Below are 16,994 nucleotides of genomic sequence, written 5' to 3' on the forward strand. Positions count from 1 at the left end.
GCCGTGTGTGATGCAATTTTCTACCAAAAGGCCTCGGGTCAAGTCAAGATACGTGATGCAAGTTTCTACCAAAAGGCCTTGGGTCAAGTCAAGATAGGGACTCGTGCTCCATCCCCAAATATAATTAATTTGATGACATAATGATTGGGATGAGCGATTTTAGATTTCTTACAAATTGAGAATTTAAAATCTACTTTGTCACAAGTCTCAAGATTAATTTTAGGGTCTAACAAGTTCATTTTTTTGCCTTAACTTTTTGATCACATGCATTGATGTTATTTTCTTAAGGGGAAAAAAATGCGATTAGAACTTACGGGCAACATGTGAATTTATGGCTATGAATTGAATTTATTCTTGTTTACATTCAATCATCGATTGATAGGTGACTTTTCTCTCCTTAACACTATGGTTCAAACATATTCCAAGTATGGTGATGAATATAATGTCTAATGGCTAATATACATCGCCTTAAAAACAATGTCATTGTTCATTACCAAAAGTAAATCTACCTTATTTATATATTGACTTGATTTTCTTCGTAACAAACACAAGCACATATCAATTATTCTATTTTTAATACTAGTAACTCCATAATGTTTCGTGTAGGTATCCGAAGGATGCACAGGTAAAGGAGACTCATGTTCAATACCTTATTGATTTATCAATCGAAGTCACTTTTGATTGAATGGAAAGAGATGGGGAGTCCAAACCTTGAAATTAACACAAGGATTCAAAAAAACAATTTACACAAAGATCATAGAACTGTTTTCTTCTCTCTCTCTCTTTTTTTTTTGCAATTTTTAAAACAACATTCCCTAATTTTCCTAAGTCTATATTGCCCTTCTAAATATAAAGGATTATTTTCACCCAAACGCAGCTGGTGAAAGAAAAATTCAAACACAAGCAATGAGTGACACAAGTATCTTTATAGGCAGTTATAAGGGATCAAAGACTATTCATAGAAAGTATTAGAACCACAAGTTTAACATTCAAATAATATGACAAAATTTAGTCAAGAAAACATCTGTTGATATAATACCAAAAAAAAAATAAAAGGAAATCTTTCACACAAGATATCGTCATTATAAAAGGAAATAACATCAAATATAAATCCGATTCGATTCCACGTGTTGGTTCTTGGTGAGGACCGGCGGTTCTCGAGAAAATGGAACCGGAAATCAGACCGGAATACATTGAAATTTGAAACCGAACCGGTGCTCCCCGATTTTTATCATGAAACCATGTTCACCCTAAAGATCTCCGCCTCTACTGAAGAGTCGAGAGCACCATCGACGGCGCACCAAATCGAAGGGTCCACCCCCAAAATCTTGTAGGTGGCCCATCGCCGTCCACACAACATCCCCTCGGCCAGCAACAGTCCCCGCCGAAGCTCAGCAATGGCTGCTCTCTCTCTCCTCAGCTAACTGCAAAATTCTCTCTCTTTCTCTCTCTAGCCCATCAGCAATGGCCTTCCCTCTTCACTGCCCTCCCCCCTCTCCTCCCCTCAGAATCTCTTCCCCTCCCGCCGCCGCCGCCGCCGCCGCCGTGCCGAACCCATGTCCCAATCTCTCCTCCCTGGCCCCTCCCCGCCTCTGCCTCCCCCGCCACCGGCGGCGCCGGCGGAGGCCGGGCTCCCTCCGGTGCTCGGCCTCCTCCTCGTCCCCGGAGAACCGCCGCGCCGGCCCCGCGTCCTCCTCCGACGCCGCCGAGCTCCCGCTCTTCCCCCTCCCCCTCGTCCTCTTCCCCGGCGCGGTCCTCCCCCTCCAGATCTTCGAGTTCCGGTACCGGATGATGATGCACACGCTCCTCCAGACCGACCTCCGCTTCGGCGTCGTGTACGCCGACTCCGCCTCCGGCACCGCGGACGTCGGCTGCGTCGGCGAGGTCGTCAAGCACGAGCGCCTCGCCGACGACCGGTTCTTCCTCATCTGCAAGGGGCAGGAGCGGTTCCGGGTCACGGGCATCGTCCGCACGAGGCCCTACCTGGTCGCCCGGGTCGATTGGCTCGAGGACAGGCCGTCTAGCGACGGGGGCGACGACCTCGAGTCGCTGGCCGGCGAAGTGGAGGCGTACATGAAGGACGTGATCAGGCTGTCGAATCGATTGAACGGGAAGGGAGAGAAGGAGGTGCAGGACCTTAGGAAGAATCAGTTCCCGACGCCGTTCTCGTTCTTCGTCGGGAGCACGTTCGAGGGCGCTCCTAGGGAGCAGCAGGCGTTGCTCGAGCTGGAGGATACCGCTGCGAGGCTGAGGAGGGAGAAGGAGACGTTGAGGAACACGCTCAATTACTTGACCGCTGCTTCCGCGGTGAAGGATGTGTTCCCATCTTCGTGATCGATTCCAGAGGTTGGTTTCGATTTAGCTTTACAATTGTTATATAGATTTCCTTTTTGTTGGAAACGATTGGAGATTGGTCATTACAAAATGTTGACTGGGTGGCAATGGAATTTGTACTTGTTGCTTGGGGTGATTGGCTTATTCTGAGGGTAGAATTCGGATTGAATGCGGAAGTGAAGCAGGGTCCTTGAATTGGAAGATATATGCTTACTCGTACATATGTTGAGCATGGTCTACATTTGGCATGCTGAATGTTTAGGAAAGAAGTGCAGTTTCATGCCTAGTAGAACATGCCTTGCTCTGCTATCAATTGGATTGGCATTGAAATAGTAAAAATGTAAAATGGTAAAAATCCCATTTTCTAATTTTTGCTGAGCTGAATATGGATTGTTGAGTTTGAATTGAAAATGTAAAGCTTCCGTGAAAAAAGTAGAGAAACAAACATGTTATAAATTTTCCATCTAGAATCTAGTTGTGAATGAGCATTCAGCTTGTAGGTGGATGATTAAGGCATCACCTTCTCTGTTTCTACTGGCTTATTCTCATCTTCTATCTAGCCCTGAAAAAAGAGGGACTTTGGTCACTTGATCTTCCTCTTACTTGTTCGAAATGAACTATGTTTACTGCCTATCCCCATGTTCTCTGATGTTTGAAATGCATATTTAACCATTTGTCAAAACTGATTATTTGAAGTGAATCCTCTTAAGTGAATGCTAGTTGGAGCAGATGGATGCTAGACCTTGTACTTGGCTCACTTCTTAAATAGCTCAGCAGATCAATTAGGGACCTAAGTTAGCTTTCTGAGAATTTTTCATCCATACGCGGGGGGTGATCTTTATGTTTTCCATCTACTGAAATATTTTGTTTGCAGAAGGGCCTGTGAAATTGCATTTTGCTCCTAGTTAATGGTAAGGTTGACTGTAAAAAATTTCATCATCTGAGGTTGGCAAAATGAAAATAGCCCGACTTTGGTGGTGTTAGCATTCAGAAGCACAGTTTTCTCCATCGACCTTTGTTTACTTTTTCCAAATTTTTTCAGCATAACATCTTGAGGAGATTGTGGTGGGATTCTAGCTATGTTGTATCAATCATCATTATCGCCACCATACAGTTTGTCTATGATCAGACTCCTTGTTCAAGGTAAGAGATGGGGATCCAAGAAAACTGACCGTCCTTTATCTGGCAGTCCTACTCTTGAACAACAAAGTAAGCGCAGACAGAAGTTCAAGTTCAGAGAAGTGCAGGCCAATATAGCAAACCATAGAGCTTCTCCAATCTCGAGCGGGTTCTAAAGTAGCGGCAGATCATTGTTCTGAATCCGGATTATTGCTGCTACTGAGTAATGTCATTGAACATGATCTGTGTATGATGAGAGCTCCTGCTGTATATGTTTCTGTTCTGCATCAACAGTTGAATTCTTCCTAGAGCTGAACTTCGAGATGTCAAGGTGATTAAATCCATTTATTTTCGGTTGTTGGTATACACATGCGTCAGCTACCCTGCGGATCCACTGTTTCTGCGAGTCATGATATGATCTATCCATGTTACTAGCCTAAAGTTAATCATGTGATTAGGCATTTTGTGAATTTTTCTTAATTTGATGGAGTTGCTTGGGCATCCCTTCGAAAGAACTGAGTGCTTCTTGTTTTGGCAACCGAGTGAGAGAAGCAACCGCCTTTTAGGTACTACTCAGTGATGTGCGAATCATTCTCTGCACAACTCAAAGGTCGCTTTCGGCTATTATCCTTTAAAGTTAAGTTTCAAGGACCACAATAAATAACCGAAAAGGCAGTTTGAATTTTTCCCCAAAATGTATGTGTGTGTATACATACACACACGTTTTAAATAATTTTTATATTCAAATTGTTAAAAAAAGTGGGATTTGCTTCCAAACAAAAATAATCAAGAATTATGAAAAGTATTATGGTGATTCCAAACGGTAAATTTTTTTGAGGGTGGCCCTTGTTAAGGACACGTTTGATTCCGGGAATAATTTCTGATCATAAATTATTATTTTTTTTAATTTTTTTTTTGGAAATAATTTTTAAGATTTTAAGTTGTTTGATAACCTGTCTAAAATTTTAATTTCCGGAATAGAATTGCGTTTGATACCACTCTTAAAATTCAAATTAATTTATTTTAATTTTTAAATAATTTTATTACTTTTTTCATTTTTTCTTCTTTTCTTTTTTTCCTTTCTTTCTCCTCCTCTTCTTCTTTAAGGTTGCTGGTTGTTGGCCTTGGGATGACCAACGACTAGTTAGATGAGGGTCGGCGACCCTACCCTCAACGAGGCCGTGCCTCGTCGACAGCTGGGTGAGGCCTGGTCGAGCCATGGGTGGGCAAGGCTCGCTGGGGGAGGCTTGGGTGAGCCTCCGGCAAGTTCGCTAGACCTCACCCTGGCCTAGTGAACCTCTGATGAGCTTGCTGGGCCTCATCCGACTGATCGCCGATGATCGGCGGCGGCAGTGGATGGCAATTGAAGAAGAAGAAAGAGAGAAGAAGAATAAGAAAAAAGAAAATAAAAAGAGAGAAAATAGGCTAGTTGATTCTAGAATTGTTCTTGAGGATAAAGAATCAACTTTTTTAACTTATCAATTACATTTCCAAATCTACTTTCGGAAACAAAAATTTTACCAAACGAATTTTTTTTCTAAATCTACTTCTGGAAATAAAAGAATGTAAATTATTACAATTTGGCAAGTTGCCAAACAGATCCTAAATGAAAAACTTTTCTTACCCCAAAATATAAATGGAACGTCAAATCTATTTGGTCTGATTTAGTTTTAATTACGAGTTGTTAGCTTTCCAATCGAAGAAACATTTTTCTAATAATAAAAGACTATATAAAAGAGATTCTCAATTATTTTGAGAGGTCCTGGTTTTTTTATTTTAAGTGTATAGTATTAGGTAAAAATTAAACATCAAATGTAAAACGGTGAAAAACACTTCAAATGGAGAGAGGAGTAACACTTTGTCCGGACCAAATAACGTCGAAACTTTGAACTTCTGTTTTGGAAAATTTGGTATTCCCGGGGAGTGGAATGAGAATAGAAAGAAAAGTGGGGTGGAGAAATGAAATACCGTGTTTGAGAGGGCCTAGGAATAAAAATAATTAAGTGAAGATTTGGGATGCTGAAATAAGCACTTGGGTCCCACCACTATAGTAAACACGGATTTTCCTGAAGTTTATTTAATGAGGTGAGATTATTTATTTAAAGCATCTTATGCATAGGCACAATAAGGTCATTTAACAAATAAATATATTTCTTTCCTCTCAATTTCTTTCTCCTTCCAAACATATCAATTTTCGACTCGTCAATCTTTTCATCCCCAATCTTTGCCATTCCAAACAACATTGAGGAGAATTTCCCTTCACTATCAACATTTTGCTTTCGAATAAAGTGTAAAGGATCAAAATCTATGCTTAGTTGGTAACCGGGCATTCGCCCATTGATGTTTTGGGCCAAGTTTTCATAAAGAAAATATAGAAGCGACACTATTTCACTATATAAATATTTGTCGGACAAGTTATTATATTGTTGTTGTTTATATTGAAGAGCGTGATATAAATTTTTGATGGGTGCGAAACTGTTTCTTCCAAAGGAGATTTCAAAAACAAATACAAAAAGTTCCCAGATAGAACCGGCTGTTCCGACCTTGGTCTGGGGGAACCTGACCGATCCTATCAAGAACCGGCCTTGAGCCGGACTCGAACCGGACCGAACCGATCCCGGTGCTCACCCCTAAGGGAGGAAAACCCACCAAGGCCCATTCGTTCTCGAACATTCGGACACTTTATCAGGCCGGCCCATGCATCATCAACGAACATCGGGCCTCCTTCTGCCAAGCAATCCCGCCTAAATCACAAACCCCCCCGCCATCTCTCCCTCGCTCGTTCTCGTCCTCCGTTCTGCTTCAAGCCTGCTGCCGATAATGGCGTCCCTGGTTCAGTCCCCACCTCCCGTCCGCTGCATTCCCTCCCCCGCCGCGTCGCTCTTCTTCGGCCGTTCCCTCCCCGTCAGGTAACTCCCCTCTCTCGAATCCCTCCCTCAGAGGGACCCCCGAGCTTCGTTCCCTGATTCGACCTTCGCGCGCGCGCAGGTGCGGCCGGAGGGCGGAGGGAAGCCGTCCCTCGCGCCCCCTCGGGTACCGCTCGATCGTGTGCGGCGGCGGTAGCGGCGGCAGGTTCGCTAGGGCCAAGGAACCGCCGGCGGCGGCCCCGACCCCGGCCTCGCTGGCGCGGGAGCCTCACAAGTACTTCGACCAGGCGGTCGTCACCGTGCGGTCGGGGGACGGGGGCCACGGCGCGATTCTCGGCATGCCTGGCCAGGAGAGGGCCTCCGGCAAGACGCGCGAGAAGGAGAAGGCGAAGAGGCGTGGCTCGCTTAAGAGGGACTTCGACGGGTCGCTCGTGCTCCCGGTGGGCGGGCACGGGGGCGACGTGGTGATCTACGCGGACGAGGCCAAGGATTCGCTGCTGGAGTTTCACGGGAGGAGCCGGTACAACGCGAAGCGGGGCGGGAATGTGGATGCCATGGGGGTTTTGACGTCTCAATTGCACAATGGGTTCGCTGCTCCTACTCTACGCATTCCCGTGCCTGTAGGTCGGTGGAATTGTTGATTTAGGTTAAATAGAGGATTGCTTCTGGTCTCTTGAAGCAGATACTATTACTATACATTCTCTAGTGAACAAGTTTCATGTCTTTTTCTGGTGTACTCCTGTGATCCTATCCCAGGAACAGTTGTCAAACGTAAACGAGGGAAGTTATTGGCTGATTTGGCAAATCCGGGGGATGAAGTTCTTGTCACAAGAGGTGGACAAGGCGGGGTGAGTCAATTCAGTTCAATATAACTAGATACGTCAATTGGTGGTCGAAAGCATCTGTGTGTTTCCTTCTATAAATGCTTTGGCATGTTCCTGTTAAGTTATTGCTTCTTTCTCCTTTCTTAACGTGGTTTACATTTACATTTTCCCATATGCAATTTGAATTGCGGCTGCTGATACTAAAAGGTAGGAATCTAAGCAATTTGAAAAGTTGCGAAATGTTAGTTGTCATGATCTTACACCCATAGTATGAGTACGAATTCTGTTGAGCTTTCTATTAAGCTGATATCTTTGTAAGTTGGCTTCTTACATAAGTTGGTATGTTGGCAGATTAGCTTGTTAGAAATGCCTGAACATAGAAGGAAGAAATTGATGACACTGACGACCAATGTCATGAGAGATGACAGTGATAAGGTATAAATAATGCCTCTCCATCCTCAAGATTGACTGCTGATAATCATCTTGCATTAATAATACTTGAGATTCACATGAACGTGTTTCTGTCATTGATTGTCTGATATTTTCTGACGGAGGCCGGTCCTTGAGTAGCACTGGCTTTCTTTTTTTCGAATTTTTTTGTATGAGATCTTGAGGCTGACTTCAGCTTATCTCCATTAGCTGGACACTTTCTTACCCTACCATTGAGTTGCATTTGGTTTGGTAGACTGGCATCTGGACGTGGGAATGGCTTGTACTTGTGTTGATACTGGATTTCCATGACTCTACATTTTGTGCTTTATTAACTGTGAAATCTTCGTAACACTGAAGCTTGAAGCATGCTGAAAATATATGAGCTTAGGCATGCTACTATATGCCATAGATCCGTGTTAATGTCACCTAGAGACATCAAGTGTTGATATTGTATCGGTTCATTAAATTTCTTCCAGTAGATCTCACCTAATTGTAGTCTTTCTCCAATGGATCTTGTGAAATTTTGCAGAAATTTGATTCCTTTTTTTACTTTCACGTGATTCTGCTGGCAAGTCATATCATTTTCTTCGTCCACATTATTTGTTTCTTTATGTCCTGCTTTATCATTTTTATCTAATTTCAGGTTTTAGTTCTTGGTCAGCCTGGGGAAGAGGTTAGTTTGGAGTTGATTCTACGTGTTGTGGCAGATGTTGGTTTAGTGGTGAGTTTTACTCTTCCGTTGGGCAAAGCTAATGAGAACAAATTAAACTTGTAGTAAAATCATAATTTCAGCTTCCATTTTGGTGTTAGCCTTGTGGTTGTACTCTGAAGCTTTTATTTGTATATTTTCTCTTCATGCAGCCCCACCTAGCCCAGGCTATGCATCCCCCCTAGACCTAGGCCTCCACATAACTTCCTTGGGACCGAGCCAGTATTCATTATGGTCATTGTTCGAGAGATGGGATCCTAATATCCCACCTCCCACATATCCAAAGGGGTGTGCAAACCACTAGACTAGGGCTGAATCTGTGATCTGTAGATTTTTTGTTTAGACTTCTTTATATGGAACTGCGGAACCATCCACCAGAGACAGAAAACTGAAGCCTATCTTTTGATTTGCACTTGTGTGTCCAGGTGCGTGCCTATGTGAGTGACTACATGGACTTGAACTTGAGAACCACATTAATGGAAAACCCTTTTCATCTGCAGTTTCCACCCATTTATGCTTTCATCTGTTGTTCATATGGTTCGGTTGCTTTTACCTGGTTCAATTAGAGACTTCGGTGGAAATTGGTCTTACTTACAGCTTTCAATCTTTAAATCATGGATTTGCAGTCGGTACAAGATACCTGAGCCACAATGTTGAATGTGTACCCTTGCATTATCACCCTCTCTCTCTCTCTCTCTCTCTTTTTGGCACAAATCTTATGAAAGCATGAGTTTTTATCATACTTAAAGCAGCTGCACTTGACTTTGTAATTGTGAGGATAGATGATTTGAATGACTATTAATTGCAGCCATCAATATGTATTTAATGGACTGTAGTTGAGTTGACTCAAATATAATATAAATGGAGAATTATAAAGAAGGGATTTGAGTTTGACCTTCCTTCTAGGTTAGACAAGGTGGTAGGGGTTGGTGAGGCTAGACCCAGCGTTAGTGGCTTGGAAAGGGTCTCTGACAGCTGGGCCAACCCTAGATCATAGAAAAGAGCCTTTTGGTACATGTTTACTAGCCTTTCATGTTGATGTAGCATGTATATGGAGTCTGTATCAGGTATCGTTTTGCTAAAAATTGTTTTGATTATGTATAGGGTCTTCCAAATGCTGGCAAATCAACACTCTTGGCAGCCATAACACGTGCAAAACCTGATATTGCTGATTACCCATTCACAACTTTGATGCCGAACCTTGGGCGCCTTGATGGTGACCCCAATTTAGGGGCTGGGAAGTATTCATCTGAAGCTACATTGGCAGATTTGCCTGGTCTTATAGAAGGGGCACACCTTGGGAAGGTAGTACTTTATCTTCTTCATATTGTCATGCGGTTTACTCTGGCCATGAATTTGCTAATTTGATCTTCTATGTAGGGCCTTGGTCGCAACTTCTTAAGGCATCTCAGGAGAACTCGGCTATTAGTCCATGTAGTTGATGCAGCAGCTGAGGACCCGTTGAATGACTACAGAACTGTGAAAGAGGTAGATCTGATTGAGCTTCTATTCCAACAAGAGTTACCCATCTCTTAATTGTGGCCCAAATTCTCTTAATGATCGACTTTGCAGGAATTGCGGATGTACAATCCTGACTACCTGGAACGACCATATATTGTGGTTTTAAATAAAATCGACCTTCCCGAGGTATGAGGCTTTTTGTTTTATGTCCTCTCTCACATAATGTCCTTTCTTCCTTGTTTTTGGGATATCCGATCACTAGTTATAATCTGGTTTCTTATATAACAGGCTGGGGATAGAGTTTCTTATTTGACTCAAAAGATACTAGAAATTGGTTCTGAAAGGAAGCCACCTGAGTCAGAAATGAGGTTTAGCTCTTCTGACAGTCAAAATGAGGAAAGTCTTTCTTCAAATGTTTCTGATGTCAGAAGGGATAAAGAAATTGAGGACTATCCAGCCCCTCTTGCTGTTGTAGCCGTCAGTGTCCTGTAAGACCAGTTCTCATTCTCATTTCTCTTCATTGAATCTGTATGGTTTGGGGGCTGTGGCTTCTCTTAGAGTTAGTCTTAGATTCTTAAATTTCTGTATCCTCCTGCCCAAATTTAGTAATTCCTGTGCTATTTGTCTGGAGTTCTTTTAGCATTTACAAGCATACATGCACAGTTCTATAATGTAATCCTAAATTTTAACTAACTAATGTAAACATGTGCTTGTGTTCACAAACACATTGTGCGCATGCATGTGCACACACACATTCATGGAGTTTTCATTTTATTGAAGAAAGAAGCCTTGGTTGCAATGTAAATGTGGGTCATCATAGATTTTGTTTCATTGTAACTTGTTGAGTGCAGACTGCAATAGGGTAGGCTGAAAATATATTTAGTCAAATTTGGAACTTTACTTGTGATACTGTGGGGTGTTTCTTTCACTCTAGCCTTTGGTCAACACCCCCTTTTAATGATTATCACAAATGGTAATTTTTTTTTATTTCTGCGATAACTATGCCAAAAGTAGTTAATCTTTCACCAGATATGAGGTGGAAATTCTTGTTGGCTACTGTTGTTCAGCATCCTGGGCTAAAATGTCCTTTTTGGCTCGCTTGATTATCCTATTTCTCTGTGGATGTATTGGAAGTTTTTACCCCATTCATAGATTTTGTTTCAGTGTAACATGTTGAGTGCAGACTGCAATAGAGTAGGCTGAAAATATATTTAGTCAAATTTGGAAGTTTACTTGCAATATTGTGGGGTGTGTCTTTCACTCTAGCTTTTGGTCAACCCCCTTTAATGATTATCATGAACTTTCTTTCAAGCTTCTAATAGTAACTTTTCGATTTTTTATTTCTGTGATGAATATGCTAAAAGTAGTTAACCTTTTACCAGATATGAGGTGGAATTTCTTGTTGGGTACTGTTGTTAAGCAACCTGGGCTAAAATGAACTTTTTGGCTTGCTTGATTACCCTATTTCTCTGTGGATGTATTGGAAGTTTTTACCCTGTTCATATGAGTTACACAACGATTCTGTTATTCATAATCCCCTTCTGCTTCCCTTATGTGGTCATATTGAAGTTATGATTCACTGAATTTAGCAGTAGTCTAGTAGGTCTCCTGTACTCCGCTTGGAAGCTAGAGAAAGGAGAGGGGATGAAAATTGGGGTGGAAAAACTTTAAATGTTATAAAATTTTCCACCCTGATTTTCCCCCCCACCGCAACTTCCCAAATAAAGCCTTAGCTTTACAAACATAGTGTCAATCTATGCAAGTGAACAGGCATAGACGGAGGTCTGTTTGTACATGGATAAGAGTGAGATTACTGAAATAGAGACATATTTTTAACTCAAGGCTCTTCTTGCATTGCGGTTGTGTTATAGTCTCATAACACCTGTGCTTTAATGCAGACACAATTGAAGTGTGAAACTTTAAAGTTATGATTGAATAGTTTTCTCTATGACAGACATCTTCTTTCTTGGTCTTTCAGTCATGTGGGACTGCTTGTTTAGTATGTTGATGAATTTTGGCATGCAGCTTTAGAATGTCTCCCTGAGAAAAATGAAACTCGTCTTTATGTTTTCTTTAGAGGTGCGTTTGTTTTCTCATCTTGATGGTCACCACAAAATAAACTTAACTTGTTTATGTCTTTGCTTTTGCTTTTTTATTTTTATGACATTCCCATGCTCGTGTCCCAAAATTTAATTTGCAAGGTATCACCTTTTCAATTCCTTAGAAGATTTTCTTCCAACAGCTGAAATTGTTGTCCTTCTGTTGGTTGATGCAGCAAAGGCATCAGAATAAATGAGATGCTGAATGAGATAAGAGCAGCTTTAAGGAAGTGCAAGGAACAAAATGAACCCTTGGAACTAGCTTTGAGATCATAATGGTAAAGGGGTTGCTAATCCTAGAGGTGTTTCTTGAACCGTGTTTTGAGCTAGAATGCATTAAGGTGGTAGGCTTTTTTGGCCATCTGTACCTGCAGACGCGGGAAAATTGGAATGCCACATCTAGCAATGACCGACCCAGACATGGCTCAAAGAAAATCAGGTGCTTGCTGTCACCCTTATATAGTTCCTAGTATATATCTGTATATTTGTAAGTCAAAATGCGAGCTATCTCTCTAATCTTCTTGTAGTCAATGCAGATCTGATTTTGTCGTGACATTATCGTTGCAATATGTCTAATCATGTCTTACCATTTCTGTTGAGTTTAATAAATGCATTTACCTAGTCCGTGGAATCAACAGACTGGTGTGTCTTGCTAAACATGGCACTAAAGACATCCTTACCTACGTAAACTCAGAATTAGATTGTGGATTCTGGCATTTATGAAATCTCATGCATGGGGTTCGGCAAATGTCAATGCATGCAGGGAATGGTTCCGTCCGTTGTCACTGGCTCGAGACGTGTCACGGGACGCGATTTTAGATCGGTTGCGATCTTGAGGTGTTTTTCGTCAATCGACAGTGGCAGACGGTGGTTGAGGAATTTATTTCTCATCGCGTCAACGATGCCGTCACCCCGACGAATGAGGCGGTAACTCCAGTTTTATCTTTTCTTGACTTATCTAGCGTCTAGCATCCTCCTTCAATCGGTTTTTATCTCTGTAAAAATTTATACCCGGCTCACTTTATAGTATGCTCATCAGTAACTTGAACTAGCTTATCTGTATCTTGTGCTTAATTTTCTTCTGCATTGAAGTGTTCTGACTGGAAGAGAGAGATTGAGAATGCACTGTACTCTGCCTTGCTCTAGTTTTTTCCTCCTTTGGAATTAGTTACATAACTGTGCAAAAGGGGCAAATGCGGTGAATTCGGCGTTTGAAATATGTTGTGATTATGACAAAAAAGAATATATATGTGTGTGTATATATATATATATATTGTAATTAATTAATGGTTCGATGTGAAGGGGATCTTCCTCGGAAGTCTCCCTCTATTTTGTGGGCCCCCCACGCCTAGGAGAAACTGCGCGGACAGGACCACCCTTGCGGGGCAAAAGGCACTATGATATCCAGAGGTTGTCACGCATTTCCAGGTTCTTCAAGCTTCCCGGTCTTTGGTGAAATGTTACGTACGCCCCCACGTATTTAGGGATCACTACAAAACTTTTGTCATAAGAATAATCTCTTCTCTTTTTCATTTTTCTTTTTTATATCCTGGGAACTCCCGCACGGGCTTATCTTATAACCGTCGTTTCTTTTGAGCAACTCCAACCCCGAAGATAAATGACGATTGTCCTATCCCTCCCCGCGGGAAAGAGAGAAGGAAAAAAAGGCGAAAAGGAAAATGAAAATGAGCAAATTCGGAATTTGCTTCTCTGTTCTTGCCCACCCGGGCCAAGTGTGCTTAGACCACATGAACAGAGGACCCTCCTTCTTGACACGACCAATCTGTTCCTGATGCCAAGTATCTTCTGCCGTGTCACTGCGCAGACACGTTACGGTTGTTGGTGCTAATCTGCTCCTCGCCCCCGGGCTTTCGTCTTACCTGGCAAGTACATAAATAGGCGCTCGCCCTTCGAGCCGTGAGCTTTACTGCCTAAGTCCCTCTCGGTCTCTGCCCCACCGTCTGGTCCTTTTCCTTGGGTGTTGGGGAAGGGTGTCTTGGTGCGTTTTTCCCTTCTTTGTTTTTCGCTCTCGAGAGAGGGAGAGAGAATGTTGAAGCCTGGGGTGGGAGAGCGAAAGCAGGGCCGGAAGCCCGCCCAGGCGAGCTCCAGGAAGGGGTGCATGAGAGGCAAAGGCGGTCCTGAGAACGCTTCTTGCTCCTACAAGGGGGTGCGGCAGAGGACGTGGGGCAAGTGGGTCGCCGAGATCCGGGAGCCCAACCGTGGGGCCCGACTTTGGCTCGGGACCTTTGACACGTCCCATGATGCTGCAGTTGCCTATGACGCGGCTGCCCGGAAGCTGTACGGGTTGGAGGCGAAGCTGAACCTGCCCGAGCTGTATGCCGCTGCGCCTACCACCAATCTGCAGCCTCCTGCCCCAGCTCCAACTATCGCTAATCAAGCTGTTCATCCCCTGGGAAACCAAGCTCAAATCTTTCATAACTTGGTCCTTAATCCACCAAGCGCGCCCCCTGTTCCCGTGACCCAAGCCATGCCCATCTCTAACGATGGCCTTCAGGCTCAAGGTAATGATCCAGTCGATCCAGTCCCCGACAACCTCAAATTCGGACAGAACATCGAGGAAAATGACCTGTGGGGGAACCTGAACGTGAACTTGCCGTTCTTGGACGAGTCAATATGGGAAGAGGCCGCAATGTCCGTGGACTTTCCTGTTCTGGAGGATCCTGTCAACTTCGCAGGGAATTTCCTAGATGGCAACCCCTGGGAGTCTTCTTTACCGTCCCCTTGGTGCGTGTGAAAAAGAGAAAAAGGCCTTCGGGTCGTCAATACATAGACATATATCGTCATATATGTGTGCATATACTATTGTATGAAAAGTCTATATAAGAATGTATAGGAAAACATATGTAGATATATAGGAGCATGCATGGTGACGGCCACGAAAGACCCCGATATTTCTAAGCTTCTGCCTTAGCCACTTTACATGTAAATAATAATCAATTCACGTGTCCCCAAGGCGTTAAATTATGTATTTCCATAGGCATCTTATATTGCACATAATGGAAGTCCGCATCGTATATTTCATCAGCATTAGTGTGCGTTTGCAGGTATTTTCTTAACTGTAAATAAATAAGCGTACCGTGTCATCCCCACAAATACATACGTATATATATGTATTTATATGTGCATGTCGTGTTCATGTATTTATATACGTACGGTTGTAAATGGTGGAGATACTAGTCGTTTCTGCGTAGATGATTGTGGGATACCGTGCGTCTTGCGTCAGCTGCAAAATAATTTGGACAAGTTCCTCCTTTGTCATTTTCGCAGGCTTTGATCTCACTTTCATAATTGTTTGAATCCATGGACGCGTAACTTACACGGCTTTATATATATATATATATATATATATATATATATATATATATATATATGTAATATGATAAGAAATTGAGATAATACAAGTTACGAACCTCGCAGCCAAAACTCTGGAGAGATATCATGGACTGGAAGAGTGAAAAAAATAGAAGACAAGCTTGCACAAAGTCAGAAATCATTTAACACCTTGAGATGGTCTGGTCTCTAAGTTAGTATTTATAAATTAGAAAATAAGGGCGTTACGTAAGTTTTTCGTATCGCGACGTTGTTTCTATCTCCCCCTTCCTCGACTTCCGAAAGCAATATATTGAGGTCTTTTGACTTCTTTTAGGTATCGACTTTTGGGTCAAAACTTTAAAAAGCAACTGTTTAGATTAGAAAAAAAAAAAAAATAAGAATTGCATAAGAGTATGTCTCAATATAGCCATATGTCTACATTTGTACGGTTCAAAAGCTCTAAGGTGTTTAAGGAAAAAAAAAATGAAAACAAAACTTAGTGTTTTGATGTACTGTGAAATTTCTGAATCGAGATGGAAGCTCGAAGGAAAGCTCTTCTTTCCATCAACTTCTCATTCTTTGCCAGACGAATTCGATGTCCGTGCTTTGATGGGTCTTCATGATGCTGTTATCCCAGTGACTTATGTCATGTTGGATGAGTGAAATCTAACTTAATTCAAGTCTAATGCATTTGTGCCAATTCAGTTTTAAACTTTTTAATTTGGTTAATTTAGTCTGAAATATTTTTACGATTTGCCAATATAGTCATTTCAGCCAATTTAGGCTGGAGGTCGTTGATATGGATACCAACGTCTTATATGACACAATTAGCGAATTTAGGCTGGAGGTCGTTGATATGGATACCAACGTCTTATATGACACAATTAGCGCTGATGTAGATAATTTTGATAATTTTATAGCTTTTATTTTATTTTTTCTTTTTCTTTATTTTTCTTCTAAGCCCGTGAGTGAAGTAGTTAATGGAGAGGTTACCATTATCCTTTTTGAAGTGATGGATATTGTACGTGTTCCTAAGAAATGAAAAGGAATTTGTCCATTTTTAAGTGCTATTGAACACGGAGTCAGAAGTGAATTATGAGTCGGAACAATTTGCGAAAATAGATTACACTTACGAAGTTGTTCCAACTTATTAATTGGCACTGACCCTAGATCCTTGCCCTAAAAAATGAATCAATATTTTCTACTCGAGCTACATCACATACTATTTACACTACAACCCAAGAAAAAAATGAGGTTTTGAGTGGAACGGAACAAAGAATGTCGAGCCAAGAGCATCTTCATTCCTATATAATAAAAAGGGTGGGTGGAAGAATCCACAACTGATCATGTCCTTCAAGTCGCACGTTGCTTTCTACCACATCGTTTCAAATGAAGTTTTACCATAACATTCCTCTAGTTTGGAACTGATATGTGATTGATTCAATTAGGGAATCATGAATAGTCATTTGTTCGGTCGTTCCATTGAAAGAGCTTCAGTAAAGGAACCAACCTTCAATCCAGGTATATAAGCACATATTGATATTTTGTTCCAAAAATCGTAAGAAAAAAAATTGGGGAAGAAGAAAATATATTTTTTTATTTGATATATTCGCTCATTTAATTTTGAACAACTTTATCATATTCTGTTTATCACACTAATTTCTACTCTACCTTCCTGGAGTTCATTCTCCAATGAACTCCATTTAACATATTTTGACAAATTCCTCACAAATTCCTTTTTTATTTTATGATTTGATCTCATTAGAAATTATATAAAGACAATTCCTATTTAATGTAGCTATTTGTGCAAGTATTT

General features: G+C 41.8%; 3 protein-coding genes across 5 annotated transcripts; all 3 read left to right on the forward strand.

Moving 5' to 3' along the window:
* Window positions 1-1,267: 1,267 nt before the first annotated feature.
* Window positions 1,268-3,904, forward strand: LOC104448793 (lon protease 2). Of its 2 annotated transcripts, none has more exons than XM_010062697.3 (2): window positions 1,268-2,346; window positions 3,524-3,904. In XM_010062697.3, exon 1 carries the CDS (start codon window positions 1,465-1,467, stop codon window positions 2,332-2,334), a length of 870 nt encoding a protein of 289 aa, XP_010060999.2. In that variant the 5' UTR covers window positions 1,268-1,464; the 3' UTR covers window positions 2,335-2,346; window positions 3,524-3,904. The 2 variants fall into 2 exon arrangements, with proteins under 2 accessions (XP_010060999.2, XP_010060996.2); XM_010062694.3 differs by having other exon boundaries at window positions 1,270-2,346; window positions 3,377-3,904.
* Window positions 3,905-6,218: 2,314 nt separating this feature from the next.
* On the forward strand, window positions 6,219-13,016 carry LOC104448794 (probable GTP-binding protein OBGC2). Of its 2 annotated transcripts, XM_018876685.2 has the most exons (12): window positions 6,219-6,362; window positions 6,442-6,944; window positions 7,077-7,168; window positions 7,496-7,579; window positions 8,220-8,297; window positions 9,390-9,590; window positions 9,666-9,773; window positions 9,858-9,932; window positions 10,035-10,234; window positions 12,022-12,123; window positions 12,220-12,284; window positions 12,609-13,016. In XM_018876685.2, exons 1-10 carry the CDS (start codon window positions 6,274-6,276, stop codon window positions 12,119-12,121), a joined length of 1,530 nt encoding a protein of 509 aa, XP_018732230.2. In that variant the 5' UTR covers window positions 6,219-6,273; the 3' UTR covers window positions 12,122-12,123; window positions 12,220-12,284; window positions 12,609-13,016. The 2 variants fall into 2 exon arrangements, with proteins under 2 accessions (XP_018732230.2, XP_010061002.2); XM_010062700.3 differs by having other exon boundaries at window positions 12,022-12,284.
* Window positions 13,017-13,892: 876 nt separating this feature from the next.
* LOC104451646 (dehydration-responsive element-binding protein 2D) lies at window positions 13,893-14,600 on the forward strand. Its single transcript, XM_010066257.3, has one exon. The coding sequence runs from the start codon at window positions 13,893-13,895 to the stop codon at window positions 14,598-14,600; it is 708 nt and encodes a 235-aa protein (XP_010064559.1).
* The last annotated feature ends 2,394 nt before the right edge of the window (window positions 14,601-16,994 follow it).

The sequence above is a fragment of the Eucalyptus grandis genome, chromosome 6 (genome assembly GCF_016545825.1).
Source record: "Eucalyptus grandis isolate ANBG69807.140 chromosome 6, ASM1654582v1, whole genome shotgun sequence".
Taxonomy (NCBI): domain Eukaryota; kingdom Viridiplantae; phylum Streptophyta; class Magnoliopsida; order Myrtales; family Myrtaceae; genus Eucalyptus; species Eucalyptus grandis.